The following is a 23,149-nucleotide window of genomic DNA, read 5'->3' as shown; positions in this document are numbered from 1 at the left end:
TGAAAATCAAGGAGCTGAGACAAGGCTACCAAAAAACCAAAGAGGCAAACGGACGCTCCGGATCCCATCCCCACACATCCCGTTTCTACAAGGCACTGCATTCCATCCTAGGTGCGTCCGCCACCACTACCCCACCACTGACCGTGGACTCTGAGGATGGGATATTGTCCGCGGCAGGTTCCTCGTCGGACATGTTAGCGGACGGGGAAGATGAAGAAGGAGATGAGGAGGACGAGGCAGTCGACAGCGCTGGCACCGCTGATTTCCCCGACAGCCAGGATCTCTTCATCACCCTTACCGAGATCCCCTACCAACCGTCCCCATCCCTTACCCCGGAGACAGAATCAGGGGAAGGATCAAGCAGTAAGTGCTTTAAATATCTAAACATTTATTTTTACAAGAACTGAAATATTTATAATATTAACAATGGCTGTTTATTAAAGTGCTTAAACATGTAAACAATTATCTGCAAAAAAACTGGAATATTTACAATAGTAACAAAGGGTTTTTCATGATTTGTCTGCCTTAGGCTCTTCACAATTTAGTCCCAAGTATTTAAAAATTTTTTTACAATGTCCGGTAAGTCATGATTATGCTGCCCAAGACGCTCCACTCTTTAGTCCCAGTGCACCTACGCGAAAATCCGGTCAATATGGCCGGGGATGGAGGCGAAATCCTCATAGGAGAACTCCTCGTAGGTCTCATGAAGGTACATTTCCAGCCTGTTCATCAGGTTCCTGGGTAGGGCGATCTTAGTGGGCCCTCCGTGGTACGACACGTTACCGCGCCACGACACCATCAGATACTCTGGTATCATTGCCCTGCAGAGCATAGCGGCAAACGGCCCTGGTTTCTGAAGGCTTTCTCGAAACATCCTTTCCCTCTGGGACTCCGAGATCCTCAGCAGGGTGATGTCGCTCATTACGCCCTGCTTTGAATTAGGGAGGGGAATGTTAGTATTGGGACTGCTTTACAGCCACGCGGTGGAGGGAGAGGGGCAGCATACAGGGATCTTTCCCTGGAACAGCCGCGAGGGGGTGGGACAGGGGCATAGTTCATGCTGTCCTGATTGCTGGCAGCAGAGACTGGCATTGCTTTCAATGTGAAAGGAGGCCAGTGCTACTAGTACAGTTTTAAACAGCCAGAAGTCTACGGCTTACCATGATTGCACGCTACAGAAGTTCAGGTGTCCTGCCACGCTTCTCAGATAACTGCAAGACCACTGCAGGACCCCAGGCACTGAAGGCGATGGCCGAAAATTCGACCTTGTCCTGAGTGCGCATGTGAGAGGTGCAGTGCATGGTCTTGTTCACAGAGAAAGACTAGGTTCTTTGTACACAACTTCATTTATCTGTCTCAGGAATTCACTCCATTTTTCCCATTCACACAGACACATCTGCGACTGTCTCCCAACCCAGCCTGTCAGCACACTCCCAGAGGCTAGCGCAGATTAGGAGGAGGAAGAAGAAGACGCGGGAGGACATGTTCTCAGAACTAATGAGCTGCTCCCGAGCCCAGGCAGCCCAGCAGACACAGTGGAGGGAGAACTTGTCCCAAATGCACCGAGCAGTCATGGAACGGGAGGAGAGGTGGCGTCAGGAGGACCAGCAGGCTACTGAAAAGCTGCTTGGACTTCTGAGGGAGCAAACGGACACGCTCCGGCGCCTTGTGGATGTTCTGCAAGACCGGAGGCAGGAGGACAGAGCCCCGCTGCAGTCTATCTCTAACCGCCCTCCCCCGCCACCAAGTCCCACACCCCCCTCACCCAAAGTACAAAGAAGGAGGGGCGGCAAGGGCCGTTAAAACTTTCAGTCAACCCCTGCAGACTGCTCTAGCACTAGAAGGCTCTCATTCCCCAAAATTTTAAAAGTCCTTTCCTACACACCTCACAGAAGCCCCCGTGCAAGTTTCAACCCCCACGTTTCATGTCTGGTTCATAATAAAATATTCGTTTCTGTTAATTACTGTTTCCATGATTTTATTTTGGAGGAGAGTCTGTCTGAACGAGGGGAAGGGGCATGGTAATTGGACAGGACAGTCACCTTTACCAGGGTACAGAGGCGGGGTCAGGTCCAGGATCAGGACACATACCCAGTGCAGTGACTAGTGACCCTGTTCAATCTGGGAGGTGGTTTTCATGTTCTGTGGGGGGGGGGGTTGCTCTGTGACTTTGTGGCGGGGGAGGGCAGTTACAGATCTAATGCATCACAGAGCCCCGCAGCAGGGGAGCTGTAACCCTCCTCCCCCTGCCAGACAGTCACATAGCCGACACATACACGCTGTCCCGCCCAGGAGGGCTGGCAGGCTCTGTTGAAACAACCAGTCCACCACTGCGGAACCCGTCATTCCTGGAGTTTAGAAGCATCATTTGCATCACAACACTAAACCCGCACCCCGCCACAGTCTGCGTCCCAGGTTTAAAACATTCCCGCGAAAACAGTAATAAAGACAACCGTGTTCATTAACAAAACAGAACAGATTTTATTTTTTGGGAAGGGGGTGAAGGGGGTATGTAACTGGAGAGGATAGTCAACGGTAACTGGGTAAAGAAACGGTGGCAAGTTCAGGTTCTGAGTCCACAAACTTAAAATTCACTGGTGACCCTGCTCAGTCTGGAAACTGTCTTTCAAAGCCTCCCGGATGCACAGTGCGTCCCGCTGGGCTCTTCTAATCTCCCGGCTGTCTGGCTGGGAGTAATCAGCAGCCAGGCGATTTGCCTCAACCTCCCACCCCACCATAAAGGTCTCCCCCTTGCTCTCACAGAGATTGTGGAGCACACAGCAAGCTGCAATAACAATGGGGATATTGGTTTCGCTGAGATCACAGCGAGTCAGTAAGCTTCTCCATCTCCCCTTGAGACGGCCAAAAGCACACTCCACCACCATTCTGCACTTTCTGAGCCGGTAGTTGAACAGTTCTTTTTCTGTATCCAGGGCGCCAGTATAGGGCTTCATGAGCCAGGGCATTAGCGGGTATGCTGGGTCCCCGAGGATCACTGTAGGCATCTCCACATCCCCAAGAGTTATTTTGTGGTCCGGGAAGTAAATACCTTCCTGCAGCCTTCTAAACAGACCAGAGTTCCTGAACACGCGAGCGTCATGAACCTTGCCCGGCCATCCAACGTTGATGTTAGTGAAACGTCCCTTATGGTCCACCAGTGCTTGCAGCACCATTGAAAAGTAGCCCTTTCGGTTGATGTACTGGCTGGCCTGGTGGTCCGGTCCCAGGATAGGGATGTGAGTCCCATCTATAGCCCCACCGCAGTTTGGGAATCCCATCGCGGCGAAGCCATCTATGATGGCCTGCGCGTTTCCCAGGGTCACTACCTTTGACAGCAGTACCTTCACGATTGCCTTGGCTACTTGCATGACAACAACCCCCACGGTAGACTTGCCCACGCCAAACTGGTTCGCGACTGACCGGTAGCTGTCCGGCGTTGCAAGCTTCCAGAGGGCTATGGCCACTCGCTTCTGGACAGTCAGGGCTGCTCGCATCCGGGTGTCCTTGCGCTTCAGGGCAGGGGACAGCAACTCACAAAGTTCGAGGAAAGTCCCCTTCCGCATGCGAAAGTTTCGCAGCCACTGGGATTCATCCCAGACCTGAAGCACTATGCGGTCCCACCAGTCCGTGCTTGTTTCACGGGCCCAGAATCGCCGTTCCACAGTATCCACAAGACCCATTGCCACCGTGATGTCCTCGGCACTGGGTGTCGTGGTTTCAGACAGGCGTGTGCTACTCTCGGAGTTCAGGTCCTCACCCCGGTGCCGTAGCCTCCTCGCCTGATTTCTCTCTATCTGCCTCAGTGAAAGGTCGATGATGAGCTGCGATGCGTTGACAACGGCCACAACTGCAGCGATGGTCACAGCGGGATCCATGCTCGCAGTGCTGTGGCGTCCGCGCTGTCACTGACCAGAAAAGTGCGCGAACTGATTTCCCGCCGGCGCTTTCAGGGAGGGAGGGCGGGAGTGATGGTTGGATGACGACAGTTACCCAAAACCACCCTCGACACATTTTTTTACCCAGAAGGCAATGGCGGCTCTACCCAGAATTCCAATGGGCAGCGGGGACTGCGGGAACTGTGGGATAGCTGCCCACAGTGCACCGCTTCCAATGTCGACGCTTGCCCCGTTAGTGTGGACTGACAAAGTCGAATTACTGTCCTTAGTGTGGACACACACGTTCGACTTTGTAATATCGATTCCACATATTCGATTTAACTAAAATCGAACTACTCTCGTAGTGTAGACATACCCTGAGTCTCCATGACTGTGCACATCTTCAATGAATCAATTTGCTGATTCCCACTCTTATCAAATTCAAGCCTCTCCTCATTTTCATGGTTCTCCATAATGTCATCCATGTTTACATTGCTACACTTATCTTCTCCTACAATGCCCTCTCTCTTTTCTGCCTGTTTCCTTCCCCCAATCCCATTTCCACACCTCTTTTTTGCTGTACTTTTGAGCCTGAAATAACATATTCACGATTATACACGAACCAACTACTCTCCCCCTAAACAGACTACTAAATTCACCTATTATGAGAAGTATTCAGGTTCTAGTGGCTAAGGCTCTTTATTTTTTCCTTGAAAATGTGCCACTTCCAAAAAAACCTGAACAAAACATCAAGTTTAATAGGGCAGCGTGAAATTTTAGACACATTTTAATGAGCAGGATCAACCTAACTGTGCTTTATCAAGTTCTAGCAGTGCTTCAGTTCATACTTGTAGAAACAGGGCATTTCTATTCTCATTTTAGTTTGTTGGGTCACTTTTTAAATCTCCAAGCATTAAAACACAACCAATTTTAATAAAAAAAACTTCTTCGAAGTTCTACAATAGATATTTCATTCAATTGTAGTAGGCTGTATAGATCTGATTCTCTAAATACTAATGTAGGAAGTATTGGAAGGTTATTTTAAAGAGTTTTGCAATTGGCTGGCTGATAAAAACAACCATTCTGCTCCATGCAGTCAGGGAACTCCTAGGGACAACTCACTTTGGTGTTTTTCAAGCTCCATGCTTCTAGTACAGTGGCAAAAACCAGTCAAATGCAAGATGAGCATTCACTTGGTCTATCTCAGGTAAGCATTTACAATGATGCTTAATGGGTGCACAATACATTTCCTTCTTAATGTTGTAAATTTGTCACAAAATATCAAGTACATGGTCACATGCAGATCTCTTAAAAAAATGTTGTGGTTGAAATACTCTGCATGATCGAAAACAGCAAAAAAACGAAGTTCAACCTGTGATTATACCAAGAGAAGAAATTCTGAAGACTGGCCCTGAGCCTGCCAGATGTTGCATCATAAATACTTACCAAATTAATTTACATAATTACTTAATAAATACCCCCTCCGCCCCCCAAAGGCTCTTATACCAGTAGAAACATGACAATTTGCCATTTTTAGCAGATACATTCCATACGCAATCCTAGACATATGAATATGAACCCAGCAGAGTTCACACTGGTGGTAATGAAAAACTTGCAAATTTTATCTAATATAGACATATTCCCTTCAAATTCTGTAGTATTCCCATGTAGACTTCCCTATACTTTAGCTACAAGACATAACTAAACAAAAATTATAGTAGTATTCAAGGTATCTAAGACAATTGGCAAGTACTTTTTAAGTACTACCAACAGGTATGTGTCCAGGTACATTAGAAATCAAAAGTTTTGAGTGGCATATTACCATATGTAAATGTTTCCACCAAATAAAGAAAAAACTTTTTTTAATCTTGTTGCATACTATTTTACAAACCATAAAGCAGGTTGCAGCAGACTCAAGACATTTCTTCTCACACACTACTAGTGACTACATGTAGCTTTTACAAACATCTGGAATACTACAGGTAATGCAGCACATATATCTAGAGACAAATATTTCATTTTTATACTTCAGATATGGAAATATACTAAATTCCCAGATACAGCCACTTTTTTTGGTCTTCCTCAACATTTATGCTCCATGTACCATAACTCACACTGTTATTCTAGAGCCAGTAAAGTAGCCTAGGGTTTGCAGGTCATGAAGGAAACTAAGCCATTCAGAAGTGGAGGCAAAATTAAAAACGGCAACTATTTGAAAGGATTGAGACTTGCCCCCCCAACTTTCCACAGAAGAAACAAGAGTATTTGTAAGTATTTGAGACCCCTGGTTTCTTAAGATTTTTTCCTCTCCTACACTTCTGTTAGGTACCCCGCAAGTAGCTTAAACAATAAATCTTCCTTGCACGCAAGACCACTAAGAGCAACATGAAAAAGAGGAAAAAAGAAAGCAAGAAAACCAGGCCTTCTCTCTAAGAAAACAGTATTACTCTTAGTATTCAGATCTGTGGAATCAACCTCAAAGAACTCAGGAGCATAGCAGCTGACCACCCCCTGCACATTCACAACTACCCTCACATTTCTCAAGCGAGTGTCTGAGGGTTTTCATTGCACATGTGCAGCAAGTGAAACTGGTAAAAGGGAATTTCCTTTTTCCAGGTTTTTTGTTTTTCATGGCAGTCAGTGTCATGTTTTCCATAAAATCAGGAATTTCAGTGAAAATATTAGTTTAACACAGGGTTACACGTCTCTTTTCTTTCTTGATTGTCCAATGCATCTTCACTTGAGCTTCAGACTGTAAGCCCTTTGGGTCAGTGATCTGGATTGGTACTGACCTATTACTATCTATTGTCCTGTACATTTACAATACTATATAAATGATTAAATTACCTACTAGGATCCAAATTCTGATTCTCTTCTCTTTTCCCCTGCAACAGTTAATCTCAAACACCTATAAGGCGTGTAGGAAAATCATCTGCTTTAAAAAGATTTGTGAGGTCATTAACTTTTGCAGTGAAAAGAATCCCGAGCACTAGTTGTCTTCAGTAAAATCTACACAGATATTCTACTACTGAAATGAAAGCTTAAGAAAAACTATTTAAAGGCGAATTAAAATAGTATTTTAAAAGAGTTCCAAACAGTTGCTTTAAGCTCCTTCTGAAGGTACACTTTTATCAGTCATGTCTTTACTTTTAGCTTTTTGATAACAGTATGCGAGGGGAGGGGAGAGGTAGGGAAGAGAGAAGAAAACTGGATAGAATGCTCTTGGATCCCCCAAAGCAGTGTGCTAATTTTCATGGACATGCTACTTACACAAATCTTCGCACACCATTGTGGATACATACATGTTAAGCGCTTGTGGTTACTATACAAGCTTAATGAAAATTAGATACCTATTTCAATGCCATCTATAGTAACATGAATGGTGTAAAGACCAACAGCTCCCGGGGTCCAATTTGCACAGTAAGTACCATCGTTATTGACTCGGATCAACATGTTTTCACTGGGTCTAGACAAAAACAAAATAGACATTGAAATAATTAACCAAATGTTAACTTATTTAGAAGGCATTCCGCTGATTTATTTTCTGCTTTTTTCCCCTCCATATGCTCCCAAACTACACTGCCTTTTGTGGTCTACCAGGGACATTTCTATGGAAACAGGATCTTTGATCCACAGGAATTCATCTAATCAAGCCAGTTGTGCTCTTCAAGTTGTTTATTATGAAATCATAACCTTCTACAGTAATTGAATGTGATATCATATTCAGAAAGTGAATTTAGGTGAGGAATAAGCAATTGGAGCAAATAAACTAAGTATAAAAGATTTATTTTATGGAAACGTCCCAGTAATTTTAAGAAAAACGTGCTAGATTTTCACTGTTTTCTCCTACACAGAATATTTTTCAGAGTGTTGAAGTCTTAACAGTTCTTTAAACAGAAATTACAATAACTCTGCTGGAATAATAAGCCTATTCACATAAAGCTCTGATATTAACATGATTTTTAAAAAGTTGGTATAATATTTACTTTTAATTACAGTCAATTTGTAATTCTCTGCAAGACTGTTTTTTACCTTTTAGGTGTTGGTGAGGCAAAGCGTAATTCTTCAAATGAATAATTTTCATATACCTACAAAGCAGAGGATTAAAAAAATGTTCAGCTAAAACAAAATCAAAACTCAGTCAATGCTATTATACTACTACTGTAAACATTTTAAAATAAAAACAAAATAATTTCTCAAAACATGTTACTCTAATTGCTCACATAATATAAGTGTGGAATAGGGAACCAGAAATAGATACAAAGTGTACACAAAGATACACATTTTTAAAGTGACCTTTTTATGTGAGAAAGGTAATTATTGCTCATGAAAGGTGCTGATTAATAGTGCTTTGGGCAGGGAGGCAAGAGTAAAAGTGTGCCCAGTTTCCACGTTGCTAATGCACCTGACCCCAATTCTGAAGGGACCACTCTCAAGTGGTAAGAAGGTAGCTAATCCTCTATCCATTCTTGATTCTCCTGCTAAATCTGCCAGCAAGGGTTTGAATGAGTGGCATTTATATGAGGTGGACACCTGTCAACTATGATCTGGAATGTGTATGAAGGCTCATTTCTTCTCTGGAAGAGTGAGGGCTAGGATGAAACACAAGTAGGTGAATCTCTTGGTTGACATCAAATTCTGAGGAAACCTTAGGAAGAAAGCAAGACTGTGGATATAGTGTCACTTTGTCGTGCTAGAATACTAGGTACAGAGGGTCAGCCATCAAGGCTTCAAGCTCCCCCACTCAGTCCTACATCTTGTTCAGCCAATCGCAGAGACAAACAAGTTTGTTTACATTTACGGGAGATAACGCTGCCCACTTCTTATTTACAATGTCACCTGAAAATGAGAACAGGCGTTTGCTTGGCACTTTTGTAGCCGGTGTTGCAAGGTATTTACATGCAAGATATGCTAAACATTCGTAAACCACTTCGTGCTTCGGCCATCTTTCCAGAGGACATACTTCCATGCTGATGATGGGTTCTGCTCGATAACAATCCAAAGCAGTGTGGACTGATGCATGTTCATTTTCATCATCATGAGTCAGATGCCACCAACGGAAGGTTGATTTTCCTCTTTGTTGGTTTGGGTTCTTAAGTTTCTGCATTGGAGTGTTGCTCTTTTAAGATTTCTGACAGCATGTTCCATACCTTGTCCCTTTCAGATTTTGGAGGGCCCTTCAGATGCTTAAACCTTGGGTCGAGTGCTGTAGCTATCTTTAGAAATCTCACATTGGTACCTTCTTTGCGTTTTGTTAAATCTGCAATGAAAGTGTTCTTAAATCGAATAACATGCTGGCTCATCATCGGAGACTGCCATAACATGAAATATATGGCAGAATGCGGGTAAAACCACAGAGCAGGAGACATACAATTCTCCCCCATGGAGTTCAGTCTCAAATTTAATTAACACATTTTTGTAATGAGCATCATCAGTATGGAAGCATGTCCTCTGGAATGGTGGCCAAAGTCTGAAGGGGAATATAAATGTTTAACATAGCTGCGATGTAAATATCTTGCAACGCCAGCTACAAAAGTGTCTTTTGAATGCCTGTTTTCACTTTCAGGGGACATTGTAAATAGGAAGCAGGCAGCATTATCTCCCATAAATGTAAACAAATTTGTTTGTCTTAGTGATTGGCTGAACAAGAAGTAGGACTGAGTGGATTTGTAGGCTCTAAAGTTTTACACTATTTTGTTTTTGAGTGCAGTTATATAACAATAAAAAAAATCTACATTTGTAAGTTGAACTTTCACAATAGAGATTGAACTATAGTACTTGTATGAGGTGAACAGAAAAATACTATTTCTTTTGTTTATCTTTTTTACAGTGCAAATATTTGTAATAAAAATGATAATATAAAATGAGCACCTGTTCACTTTGTATTCGGTGTTGTAATTGAAATATATATGAAAATTTAGAAAAAAATCTAAAAATATTTATAATAAATTTCATTTGGTATTCTATTATTGTTTAACGGTGCAATTAAAACTGCGATTAATTGCAAATATTTTTTTTAAATCAAGTTAATTTGTTTTGAGTTAATCGCTTGAGTTAGCTGCAATTAATTGACAGCCCCACTTAAAACCCAAGCATAAGACATGAGACAACAAGGTGAATACAAGCAGGCAGGCGGGGGAGCATAAGGAAACAGAGAGAATACTGGTCAGCATGACAGGCAATGGTGTCAGCTCACCAGCTGTCTAACCACTGTCAATTTTTTTGTAGGTATCATGGCAAAGAAGAGTTTTATGGAGGGATTTGACGGAGAACAGACAGTTAGCTTTGCATATGTTTATGGGAAGCTACTCCCAAGTGTGAGGGGCTGTATGGGAAAAAACACAAAGGTACTTATTTGAAAATTTAACAAGTGGATGATGAAGACTGGCATCATAAGCCATTTGGAGACAGGAGTTGACATTTCGATAGCATATGAGAGATGATAGGTAGGGTGGGAGACAGGCCATGAAAGGGATGGAAAGTGAAGATAAGTAGCTATGCTGGAAGTTTCCATGAAAAAAACCCTAGAATCTGAGACTTCCTGATCTCTTTATGCCTGAGGAATTTGATGAGGAATTATATAAATTATGTGAAGTAGCAGGATGACAGCTCCTCTAGCCAGTGCCAAGAATACTGTCCAGTGCCATGCTTCCTCCTCCTTTTCAGGAAAGCCAAAAGAGGGTCCTGACGTCTAAGTGTGATGCTGGTAAACGAGGTGCCAGCTCTGGCCAAGTCTGTAGGCATCGACTGAGCACTGACAAATTCATAGCTGGAAAGCACACCAGCTCACTTATATGTCAATATCGTTCAAGACAGGTGTTAGACTTATAAGGAGGTGTTTAGACCAGTGGTTCTCAACCTATAACCATTGTGGGCCACATATGCAGCTCTCTGTGTGTTGTGTGGGCAGCAGCCACACTATATATATATATACACACATACATACACAACCACCTGTATGGCCCTGAGGATATCACATGGGCCACAGCTGTGTGCTGACTGGGCCACAACCAGTACACGGGCCACAAGTTGACAACCACTGGTTCAGACTATAAAATGCTCGTAAGTTGCTGTATGTATTAAGCTTACTTGTAACGTCTGTATTCCATGCTACAAAGTAAAATATAAGTTTGTTTTATAATTGTAAAAATGCCTGTTCTGAATTTGTGAACTCAGATGGGACGCGTCTCCCCCTGTCCATCCAGGAGGACTATCGAAATTAAGTGGGCCATTGTAGGACAAAAGCTTTGTTGATTGCCCTATCCACCCATTGAAAGTACATGCAGAAGGCCTTGTCCCATTGGTTTGAATGCTGGAAGAGGGAAATAAAGATAGTTGACATTAAAGTTTTTCATCTCTTTGCTGTTGGACTCTTATAAGGGCTAGATCTAAGAAACAAAAAGTAGAGATCTTCAAGGTCAACCAGGGTTAGCCCTGAAAAGACATTCAATGCTGACTGATTACTACATCTCTGTCACCTTTTGGAACCATATGAACTCATTTGTGTATATATGTTGCCTGCTTTAACCTGTAAATAACTCTCTCATTTCTTCTTTCTAGTTAATAATCCTTAATTAGTTTACTATAAGATTGGCTACAAGAGTTGTCTTTGGCGTCAGATCTAAGCTATCAATTGATCTGGGGTGACTGGCCTCTTGGGACTGAGAGCAACCTGAATATTTTGTGATTTTGGGGGTGACCATTTATCTCTATGACCAGCTTGCCTGCGTGGCAAAATAGACTGGAGTGCCCAAGGGGACTGCCTGTGACTCCATGGTAAAGTCTGTTATAGTGATCCAGGAGTTCATATTTGTTACTGGCTTGGTGAAATTTAATTAAAGAATATACTACCAATTCGGGGTGCCTGCCCTGTTTTTGACAGTCTGGAATAGGCACACTCAGTCATAAACCACTCCAGACAGCATGACACTAAAAATAAGATGTCCCTGATTGAACTGAAAGACTGAAGCAAAGGAACCTCTAAACTGATGACATTCTTCTAAAAATATTGCTCTTTAAATTTCACCATTGACAAGAAAATCTTGGCATGCATGGGAGGGTGTTTTTGTTTGTTTGTCTGAAAGAATGTCCTGAAAACTAAAGCTGGCTTCTGCTCCATAGGATTCAGACACTTAGCAGACAAGACACATCACACGATCCATTGTCTACAGCCAAGCCCTAAGATACAACCGAATTTGCTCCAACCCCTCAGACAGAGACAAACACCTACAAGATCTTTATCAAGCATTCGTAAAACTACAATACCCACCTGAGGAAGTGAGGGAACAGATTGACAGAGCAAGACGGGTACCCAGAAATCACCTACTACAGGACAGGCCCAACAAGGACAATAACAGAACACCACTGGCCATCACATGCAGCCCCCAGCTAAAACCTCTCCAGCGCATTATCCATGATCTACAACCTATCCTGGAAAATGATCCCTCACTCTCACAGACCTTGGGAGGCAGGCCAGTCCTCGCTTACAGACAACCCCCCAACCTGAAGCAAATACTCACTAGCAACTACACACCACACCACAGAAACACCAACCCAGGAACCAATCCCTGTAGCAAACCTCGTTGCCTACTCTGTCCCCATATCTACTCTGGCGACACCATCAGAGGACCCAACCACATCAGCCACACCATCAAGGGCTCATTCATCTGCACATCCACTAATGTTATATATGCCATCATGTGCCAGCAATGCCCCTCTGCCATGTACATTGGCCAAACCGGATAGTCCCTCCGCAAAAGAATAAATGGACACAAATCGGACATCAGGAATGGTAACGTACATAAGCCAGTAAGTGAACACTTCAATCTCCCTGGTCATTCTATTACAGATTTAAAAGTCACTAGCATCGAACAAAAAAACTTCAGAAACAGACTTCAAAGAGAAACAGCAGAACTAAAATTCATTTGCAAATTTAACACCATTAATCTGGGCTTGAATAGGGACTGGGAGTGGCTGGCTCATTACAGAAGCAGCTTTTCCTCTCCTGGAATTGACACCTCCTCATCTATTATTGGGAGTGGACTACATCCACCCTGCTTGAATTGGCCCTGTCAACACTGGTTCTCCACTTGCGAAGTAACTCCCTGCTCTCCATGTGTCAGTATATAATGCCTGCATCTGTAACTTTCACTCTATGCATCTGAAGAAGTGAGGTTTTTACCCACGAAAGCTTATGCCCAAATAAATCTGTTAGTCTTTAAGGTGCCACCAGACTCCTTGTTGTTTTTGTAGACACTTAGCAGGTAAGCCCAATTTCCTTGGAATGTAGGTAGGACTAGAAATATACATGTTCCGTTTTTAAGATGATGAATCTGAAAGACGAGGTGGCTTCAAGGCTTCTTACAAAAGGAAAACCTTCATACAAATCTCTGACCTTATGAGCTTTAGACATAAAGGCCACAAATACAGTCCACTTTACTGAGGAGTGTCCTCCTTCAAGAATGCAGCAGCATTGAGCACTTTAGACTAGAAAGGGGTGGGAAACTGTTTTCTGTCTCATCAATATCTTCAATAAGTTGAAATTTTTTCCTATTTTAACATCAAAATCTTGTAAAATATTTACAAACTGAAAAACTGATTTTTTGGGGGGTCAAGTTAAAAGGTTTTTTTGGACTTTTACCTTTTCTTCCTTTCTTCCCCAGTCTAATTAGCTCAAATTTCTAAATGGAAAGTTTGTTGGTTTTTTTTGTTTTTGTTTGAAAGAAAAGAGCATTTTCCATTTAGAAAATGTCAAAACAAAAAACTTTTTTCTTGACTTTTTTGAGCCAGGAAATTGGTCAAATCCAACCCCGTTTCTTGAATCCTTTTGGTTTAAACAAATTCACATTTTTTGATGACAAGTGATTTGTCAAAATATTCCTGACCAGCTCTACTTTGGTTCACAGCAGACAACTTAATGTCACTCCACAACATTTTTAAAATCATTTTGATTTTTGTAAAAAAGCAAAAATCTCTAGAAAGAGCAATTATATGTGAATCCATGAATCCAAATACCCCAAAATAGAAAGAGAGGTATAATGAATAAAATGAGATTTGCAGATCTTTGTATTCACTCGTATATAGTCCCTTTCTTTTCCACATGGAGAACAGAATAACTGTCATTGCTGATATGACAATAATTTACCTTCATCATTGTAATAGCAATGTAGCGAGCTTCTTTCACTATCATAGGTTCATATGAAGCATCAAGTTTTGGTGAAGGGTGTCCTCCAAAAGTCATATCAGTGCCAGAGGAAGTAGGTGGTGCAGGACTGCCTGGTATCCGTTGGAGTTTTTTCAGTTGTTCTTGTTGCAAAGATGTTTTTTTCTGTGAAACAGGAATAGCCTTGACCTCCACCTGCCAAAATGCAATAAGAGGTGTAAAGATGATTAAAATTTTTTTTGTCCCTCATTTCCATTTTTATATTATTTTTAAACTACTTACAATCTCACCCCAACTTTTCCACTACCACTTTCCCGAAATGCCTTTATTTCCTCCTCCACAAACTCTCCATCTCTTATTGAATAACTCTTCCACTCTGCGTATTAATGGTTGGAGCAACTTCTTCAGCAACCCCATTTGGGTCTAAAAAGCCTCTCACCCCAACAGGACCTCAGCCCCACCTCACCCCACTCCACGTACCTGAATTTCTGACAAGTACTATTTGCTATGCAACTTTCAGATGAAGAGTAAACAAATAATCTGGAAAATGAGTTGATTTTTTAGTATTTAAGCTCTAAAATGATTGAGTCCATCCCAGCACTGATTATAGTGCAATTAATCTGAACATGAATCTGATAAATGGGAGTTTGGCTTGAATGGGGAGTGCTGAATAAATGGATACCCATGGACACCTGCAGTCAAGTTAATTTAAAACGTCACTGATATTAATACACTCAGTAAGGAAATCACAATGAAATTAAAAATCCAGAAATTACTTTTGCAGCAGGGATCAACATTTCCTTTTCCTTATCACTGGTCTAGGACCACTGCTTTCAGACAAGTTTCCTAAAGTGTTTTTAAGACTCATTTCCAGGAGTCTACAACCACAAACTATAGATTGATTCGACAGATATAAACTTTCAACTGTGCCATCAAGTTATGCACATGGCTAATCTGAATCTCATGTGGTCTTACTGTTATGGCCTTACCTTCCCATCATCCATCTCTCTTTATTTTATGATACCCTCACTTATTATATCACATATAAGTTTATATTGTAAACTCTTCAGTAAAGACCCACGTATTTCTGTTCCTTTCTGAGCCACGTTGTTTCTTTTCTGTACCTAGAACACTTTGGGGTTCAGTAAATAAAAGTCCTGAAAACATTTGTACTAGTCCAAAGTGATACTGGGACATTAAAATGTAGATGAAACCTGACTTCAATTATTTTTATTTTTTTGTTAATTTTGAATTTCTCTGAATAATTCTATTACACTTAAGTAAAAGTTAATATTTGAACAATTTCTCTAGCTCCCTTTCACAGGAATTCTGGGAAGAAATTGGGTTCCAACTGCTGCTGTCACAAGCAGTTTTGTACGCCAGGATTTATAGGTGCTGCAAAGGCCAATTATTAATTGGATGGTGGGAAAAATAAAAAAAACTAACAGTGCCAGCCAGTTACTTTCTCCACCTAATTTAACTGAGCGACTATAGGTTCTCTGAATATGGGATCCTCTATTTAAAGTATGGGTCTACTCTCAAAAGCAACTCTAAAAATGGCATGCTCATATCTTGATGATTTTTATATCACATGTATTCACTTTACATGTAAAATACTGTTTTAAGAACATAAATACATAAGAATAGCAATCATCAAGTGATCAATCCCATCTTCCAGTCTCAGCATCTAGTAGTCAGAGGCTTAAGGATACCTAGAACATAGGACTGCATCCCTGACCATCTTGGCTAATAGCTATTGATGGACCTATCCTCCATGAATTTATCTAATTCTTTTTTTAATCCAGTTATAGTTTTGGCCTTCACAAAATCCCTGGCAATGAGTCTCACAGGTTGAATGTGCATTATGTTAAGAAGTATTTCTTTTGTTTGTTTTAAACCTGCTGCCTATTAATTTCATTTGGTGACCCCTAGTTCTTGTGTTATGTAGAGGAGTAAATAACACTTCCATAGTCACTTTCTCCACATCAGTCATGATTTTACGTCTCTTTTCCAAGCTGAACAGTCAGTCTTTTTAATCTCTCCTCAGACGTAAACTGGTCCATACCCTTAATCATTTTTTTTTTGTTCTTCTCTGTACATTTTCCATTTCTAACATATCTTCTTTGAGATGGGGAGACCAGAGCTGCACACCAGTATTCAAGATATGGGCATACCATGATTTATATACTGGCATTATATTTAGTGTTGTCTTATCTATCCCTTTCTTAATGGTTTCTAGCATTTTGCCAGCTTTTTAGACTGTCACTGCACACTGAGTGGATATTTTCAGAAAACTACCCACAGTGACTCCAAGATCTTTTTCTTGAATGGTAACAGCTAATTTAGACACAACCATTTTGTGTGTATAGTTGGGATTATGTTTTCCAATGTGTGTTACACTTTGCATTTATCAACATTGAATTTCATCTGCCATTTTGCTGCCCAGTTTTGAGAGATCCCTTTGCAACACTTTGCAGGCAGCTTTGGACTTACCTATTTTGAGTAATTTTGTCTCATCTGAAGATTTTGCCACCTCACTGTTTATCCCCTTTTCCAAATCATGTATGAGTATGTTGATCAGCCCTGGTCCCAGCACAGATCCTTTGGAACACTGCTATCTACCTCCCATTCTGAAAACTGATCATTTATTCTTACCTGTTATTTCCGGTCTTTTGAAGGAACTTCCCTCTTATTCCATGATTGCTTATTTTGCTTAAGAGCCTTTGGTGAGGGACCTTGTCAAAGGCTAACTTCCTAACTTTCCTAACTTGCATGCTGAAAGTTGGTTCTTTTCTTCTCACACATCACCACCAATAATAAAGATCATGCAGGCCAAATTAGGTCCTTAGCCATACCTGCATAAATCCATTATAGACTAAAATGATTTAATCTGGAGAAAATGGGGTTGAGCAAGTGCAATTAACAGCATAATCTAGACACAGTGGTGTTGCACAGATGTAAGAAAGTCTCACAGAGTGTACCCAAATTTCAGAATGCCACTTTCTGCACTAATCAAGTATTTTCTGTGTGATATCAACCAGAAATGCTGACAAATTTACTGCAGGATGAAAACAGCGAAGAGTATTCTAGTTCATACACAATTACCTTCATACTGGGAACGTGAACAATATCTCCATACTGGTCTTTTGTTTGCACAGTAATAATAGTTGGCCAACCACATCGTATATCATCCTTGTTTAGAATTAAAGATGTCTTCTGAGGATCAGCATATGAATCTGGCTGAAGCCATCTAGAACACAGTAAAGTTAAAAAACATTTAACATAACATTAGAATGTTTTGTACTACCTTATAATCATAATAAAGAAACACAGAGACATAACAAAAAGCCCTATAGTCAGACTTGTTATTAAGGAGCAAAAATAGAGTCAAGTCTGAAGTAATTAAATATTTTTTCATAATGACCATATTAATAAAAACCCAAGGCCCAAGTTAACAAGGCCTTTTTAATATACAGATACTAATAAAAGGCATAATTATAAAAATGTATCACTACAGGATTAACAAGAGGGCTAAAACATGTAGTTTTCAAATTCCAGTACATAATTAAAACCATGATCCTAAGCAAAACAATGCCTAGAAATGGTTTAAGTTCTATATTTTGCTACAGTGGTTAAAAATGAAAATAATGCAATAGGTTTGTTCATATAGTACACAAATCACCTTGCAAGCCGTCCACCACTAGACCCTGGTACACAGACTATGAAATCATCCAAAAATGACTGTTCGTTGCTTTGCATCTGAAGTGGAAGGTTTCCTTCAAGAGCTTCTAAGATGGTTGGTGAGTGAGACAGTGCCAAACCTTTTCCAAGAATGCCTGAATGAGATTTACACACCTGTTTAAAAAAAAAAAAAAAAGTATTTCCAGCTACACAAATCACTTACATGTTGATGTTTTCCATTATGTGACAACACTGGTAAAAAACAGATTTTTGGGGTAGGATTCCACTTCACCTGGAAAGCAGGACACCATCTCCATACTCTCAATGACAATAGAGTGATCATGGAAAACCTCTTCTCCTTTGCATAAAAGGAGGAAGGCCTTCTAACAGAAAAGAGGGGCTGCAGCAGTGCCAGTGTGGACCCAGGGCTTGCAGCAGAGTCAGTCAGCAGGCAACCTAACTAGTACAGCTGGCCTGCAGTAGGGCTGTCTAACTGGTTACACCGCCTGACTGGCTGGTTGAGTCAGAAGAAACCCAGAAATAGCAGCAGTTCAGTGATTGCTCACAGCATTTACCCACGGCTGTGACAGTTCCTGTGCCTACTTATTCCCATCCTGGGACCCAGCCCTGCTCCTGCCTTGCCTCACTGCAAGTAACCCGGTTCTGACCCTGGGCTCTGGTTCCTGGCTCCTGACTCCAGCTCCAACCCTTGGCTCTAGAACCTGGCCACTGACTCTAGATCTGTTCCTGGGCTCCAATTCCTGGCTACCGTTTGCTGCTCTAGCCACTGGAACTTATTCCTGCTCTAAGCACCAGGCACAACTGCCCATGGGCTTGTCACTGACACCTCCTCTGATATCTTCTGTTCTATAAGGGAAATCTTGATGCTTTGTGTCATCTCACAAAAGATAAAGCCACTTCAGGGTCTGGGGGAGGAGTGCCGAGAGGGAAAAAAAGGTAGATTTGACCCTCCTGGTAGAAGAGTTCTCTTCACTTCCAGGAGAATATTGCAAGTAGCTCTTCCTCTACTTGCGTCAGTGAAAATGTCCCAAAACAAATTAAGTAAGGGGCTGGAGATACAGCCAATGGAGAAGAATCCATCTTAAGGAACTTATTTTTAGATTCATAGATTCATAGATTCCAGGACTGTAAGTGACCTCGAGAGGTCATCGAGTCCAGTCCCCTGCCCGCATGGCAGGACCAAATACTGTCTAGACCATCCCTGATAGACATTTATCTAACCTGCTCTTAAATATCTCCAGAGATGGAGATTCCACAACCTCCCTAGGCAATCTATTCCAGTGTTTAACCACCCTGACAGTTAGGAACTTTTTCCTAATGTCCAACCTAGACCTCCCTTGCTGCAGTTTAAACCCATTGCTTCTTGTTCTATCCTTAGAGGCTAAGGTGAACAAGTTTTCTCCCTCCTCCTTTTAAATACCTGAAAACTGCTATCATGTCCCCTCTCAGTCTTCTCTTTTCCCCTGGGAGGGAAGACCCAGCATGTGGGGGTACTGCAATGGGCAGAACCCCGAGATAAAGGGGCACCGAGGTCCAGGAGAGACATGGGGGCCGAAGGCAGGCAAGACACCGGCTTGCAGAGGGCGTTCGGTGTGGATAAGAGCTAATTCCCAAGACAACCAGCAGGAGGCGCTGCACCGGTGAGTCTCGCTCCGCAACACCCACTTATAGGTCAAATTCCTTCACCCCATCCCTGTCTTTCAGTGAGACTGTATTTCATTTCAGCTTACCTCCCCTCTTAATACAGAGAACTAACAATCAGAAATAAGATAATACAAAAGAATCTCTATGCTAAGTCAATAAGTTATTAAGAACTACCAAAGGATGACTTTAGTAAAGCTTTTGATACCGTCTCGCTCAACATTCCCATAAACAAACTAGGGAAAAGCAACCTAGATGGAGCTACTATAAGGAGGGTGCATAACTGGTTGGAAAACCGTTCCCAGAGAGTAGTTATCAGTGGTTCACAGTCACGCTGGAAGGGCATAACAAGCAGGGTCCTGCAAGGATCAGTTCTGGATCCGGTTCTGTTCAATATCTTCATCAGTGATTTAGATAATGGCATAGAGAGTACACTTCTAAAGTTTGTGGACAATACCACGCTAGGAGGGGTTGCAAGTGCTTTGGAGGATAGGATTAGAATTCAAAATGATCTGGACAAACTGGAGAAATGGTCTGAAGTAAATAGGATGACACTGAATAAGTACAAATGCAAAGTATTCCACTTAGGAAGGAACAATCAGTTGCACATATACAAAATGGGAAGAGACTACCTAGGAAGGAGTACTGCAGAAAGGGATCTGGGGGGTCACAGTGGACCACAAGATAAATATGAGTCAACAGTGTAACACCGTTGCAAAAAAAGCGAACATCATTCTGGGATGTATTAGCAGAAGTGTTGTAATCAAGACACAAGAAGTAATTCTTCCACTTTACTCCACGCTGATTAGGCCTCAACTGGAGTACTGTGTCCAGTTCTGGGCACCACATTTCAGGAAAGATGCGGACAAATTGGAGAAAGTCTAGAGAAGAGCAACAAAAACTAAAGGTCTAGAAAACATGATCTATGAGGGAAGATTGAAAAAAATTGGGTTTGTTTAGTCTGGAAAAGAGAAGACGGAGATGGGACAGGATAACAGTTTTCAAATACATAAAAGATTGTTAAAAGGAGGGAGAAAAATTGTTGTTGTTAAACTCTGAGGATTAGGACAAGAAGCAGTGGGCTTAAATTGCAGCAAGGGAGGTTTAGGTTGTATATTAGGAAAAACTTCCTGTCAGAGTGGTTAAGCACTGGAATAAATTGCCCAGGGAGGTTGTGGAATCTCCATCATTAGAGACTTTTAAGAGCAGGTTAGACAAACACTTGTCAGGGACGGTCTAGACAATACTTAGTCCTGCCATGAGTGCAGGGGACTGGACTAGATGACCTCTTGAGGTCCCTTCCAGTCCTATCATTCCATGATGATAAGACGTATGCCTTCCTACTCTTCCTCCACCAAGAGGCAATGTCTCCAAAATATCAGTCTTGGGAGAAGTCACTTTCAAAAATGACTAGTGCTTTTGGGTGCTCAATAAGACAACTTGCAGGGGCATATTTTTCAGAGGTTGGGTGCTTAGCATATTTTTTGAAAAATTAGACCCCTCTCAGGTGTCAAGTTGGGCACATAACAATTGAGATATACAAAATTACTATTCACTTTTGAAAATCTTAGCCAGAGCTCTCCACTCAATCATGTTTATACCAGTAAATAATGAAATACTATGAACCACTAGCTTGATTTAAGAGCCTTTTCTCTGAAGGTTTCAAAAGCAGTTTTACTGTATTTACTAATAATGGGTTAGCTTCCTTCATACTGCCAACATCTTCCAAACAGGTTTCTTCTCTGGCAATCAATAAAAAGAAAGTGACAATGGAAGTTAGCACCAAAATGCCTTGCCATGTTAAAAGCAATGCTATACCTGCAATGCAGCCTCTTCAAGAATCTCAAGATCTTCTTCAAATTCATTAGCTGTTGTACAAATACATAGAAATGCATATACGGTTAATATAAACATCAAGATAAATCTACATACTTTCAGTATTTAAAATTTGGTTCTAATTCCATTTAGCAATGCATTTTATATGAGAACCTTGTTATGAACTTAAAAAAACTTTACTTATTTTGCTCAGCCCAGCAGTGTGAAAATGTTCTAAGGTTACGCAGCACTTCTTAATGAACAGATAAAATAATATTTTCCATGCAACACTGTAAACATGCAGTATGGTATAATTCAGTATACAAACAAATATGACACTAATTCATATAAAGAAAAAATTATTCTTATATCTTTAAATGTATTTTCTCCAAAACAGTATGTCTGGCAATTCTGTGCATATGGATAGGTGGTCTACCTTCCAGGGATTTTGGAGGCAGTTAGATCTGACTTCCAGATGGCAGTAGTTGGGACCCATCCACCAAATGCTCCTCAGAGGAGCTTATACAACTAACTATTTAAAAAAACAAATAATGATAATTCTAGCCAATTATTAATTCTTTTGTAAAATTAAATCCAAATGTGTTCAATGTAACCGTATTCCATACTTCTTTCTCAGAAACGTAATTCTAAACTTTGATTCCAGGGTGGTCAGAATTCACAAACATGCTTTTTTAGAGAAAAGAAATTTACAGGTAAGGACAACATTTTTCTGCCCTTTCAAAAACATGTCAGGCAATTCTGCACACACAGGATGTAATCACTAGTGAGATAAGAGAGGAACAGAAAAAGAAGGACTCAAGTTCTAATGCATTAAAAATGTCCACAGATGTAGACATCTGTATCAGAAGCTAAATCCACTCAGTATAATCAAATAATGAAGAACGTTCATTAAATATATTGATCCAGGCAATTGTAGCTGTTTGTTATGCTACTTTGCTTTTTTATTTTCTTTAATTAGTACAGGTGCTGTGTCTGTAGAGGATGATATCATCAACCTTGTGGAGTGCACCATCTTGATACCTGCTGCAAGATCCTAATAGAGTGGTGGGCAACCTGCGGCCCGTCAGGGTAATCCGCTGGCGGGTCACGAGACAGTTTGTTTACACTGACCGCCCCCAGGCATGGCCGTCTGCAGCTCCCATTGGCCAGGAACGGCAAACCGTGGCCACTGGGAGCTGTGGGCAGCCATGCTTGCGGATGGTCAATGTAAACAAACTGTCTCGCAGCCTGCCAGCAGATTACCCTGGCGGGCTGCGTGCGGCCCATGGGCCGCAGGTTGCCCACCACTGTCTTAATAGTGTTTCTTGTATGCTTCAGATAGGCAAATGAAAAGTGACCTGCAAAAAGGGTCATTAGTCACTTTCTCCTTGTCTCTTGCTTTTTTTCACACAAATGTGGATTTTTTACATATTTAAGAATTGATGTATGTTTTAATTAACTGCCCTTCACACTTCCATGCAGTGCCATTATTTTGACTTCAGCTAGATGGTATTGGACAAAAGGGAGTGCTATCTTCAGGACCCTGTTGAATGTAGATGTCACCTTAATCAGGAAGCATTCTGAAATCTTCTAAACTATCCCGTCCGCGTAAAATGTACCGTATTGGTCCACTACTGATAGCCAAAACTCAGACATCCTAATTCCTCAAATTCTGCCATCTTTCTACGTATATATCTTTCATCACCATAGTCTTACAGTCATAAATGGATTTTATTCTCACAGCCCTCCTGATGCAGTAGGGAAGTATTATGAAAATGTTTACATATGGGAAATTGAGGCATAAAGTAGATGAAATTACTTGCTCAAAGGTCACATAGGACACCTGTGACTGGCCAGGAATTTTACCTAAGGTCTATTGAGTCCCATTCCAGTGCCTTATACACTAGACTTTCCCTTCCACCCCAGCTTGGACACTAGGGTTGTTATCTTAATA

The 23,149-nt window shown here is 41.5% G+C and overlaps 1 protein-coding gene across 1 annotated transcript in view; it reads right to left on the bottom strand.

The window, feature by feature from the left end:
- The window catches only part of MYCBP2 (MYC binding protein 2), a 419,800-nt gene that overhangs the window by 133,403 nt on the left and 263,248 nt on the right, over positions 1-23,149 (bottom strand). The window contains exons 44-49 of the mRNA XM_065413662.1: positions 21,199-21,248; positions 17,720-17,892; positions 17,143-17,287; positions 14,020-14,232; positions 7,908-7,963; positions 7,226-7,341 (exon numbers count right to left, since the gene is read on the bottom strand). Coding sequence (XP_065269734.1) covers positions 7,226-7,341; positions 7,908-7,963; positions 14,020-14,232; positions 17,143-17,287; positions 17,720-17,892; positions 21,199-21,248 — 753 coding nt within the window. The remainder of the gene's footprint in view (positions 1-7,225; positions 7,342-7,907; positions 7,964-14,019; positions 14,233-17,142; positions 17,288-17,719; positions 17,893-21,198; positions 21,249-23,149) is intronic.

This window comes from Emys orbicularis, chromosome 1 (genome assembly GCF_028017835.1).
Source record: "Emys orbicularis isolate rEmyOrb1 chromosome 1, rEmyOrb1.hap1, whole genome shotgun sequence".
Classification (NCBI taxonomy): domain Eukaryota; kingdom Metazoa; phylum Chordata; order Testudines; family Emydidae; genus Emys; species Emys orbicularis.
The sequence above is the reverse complement of the archived record's forward strand: the minus strand, read 5'-3'. Positions and strand labels throughout refer to the sequence as shown.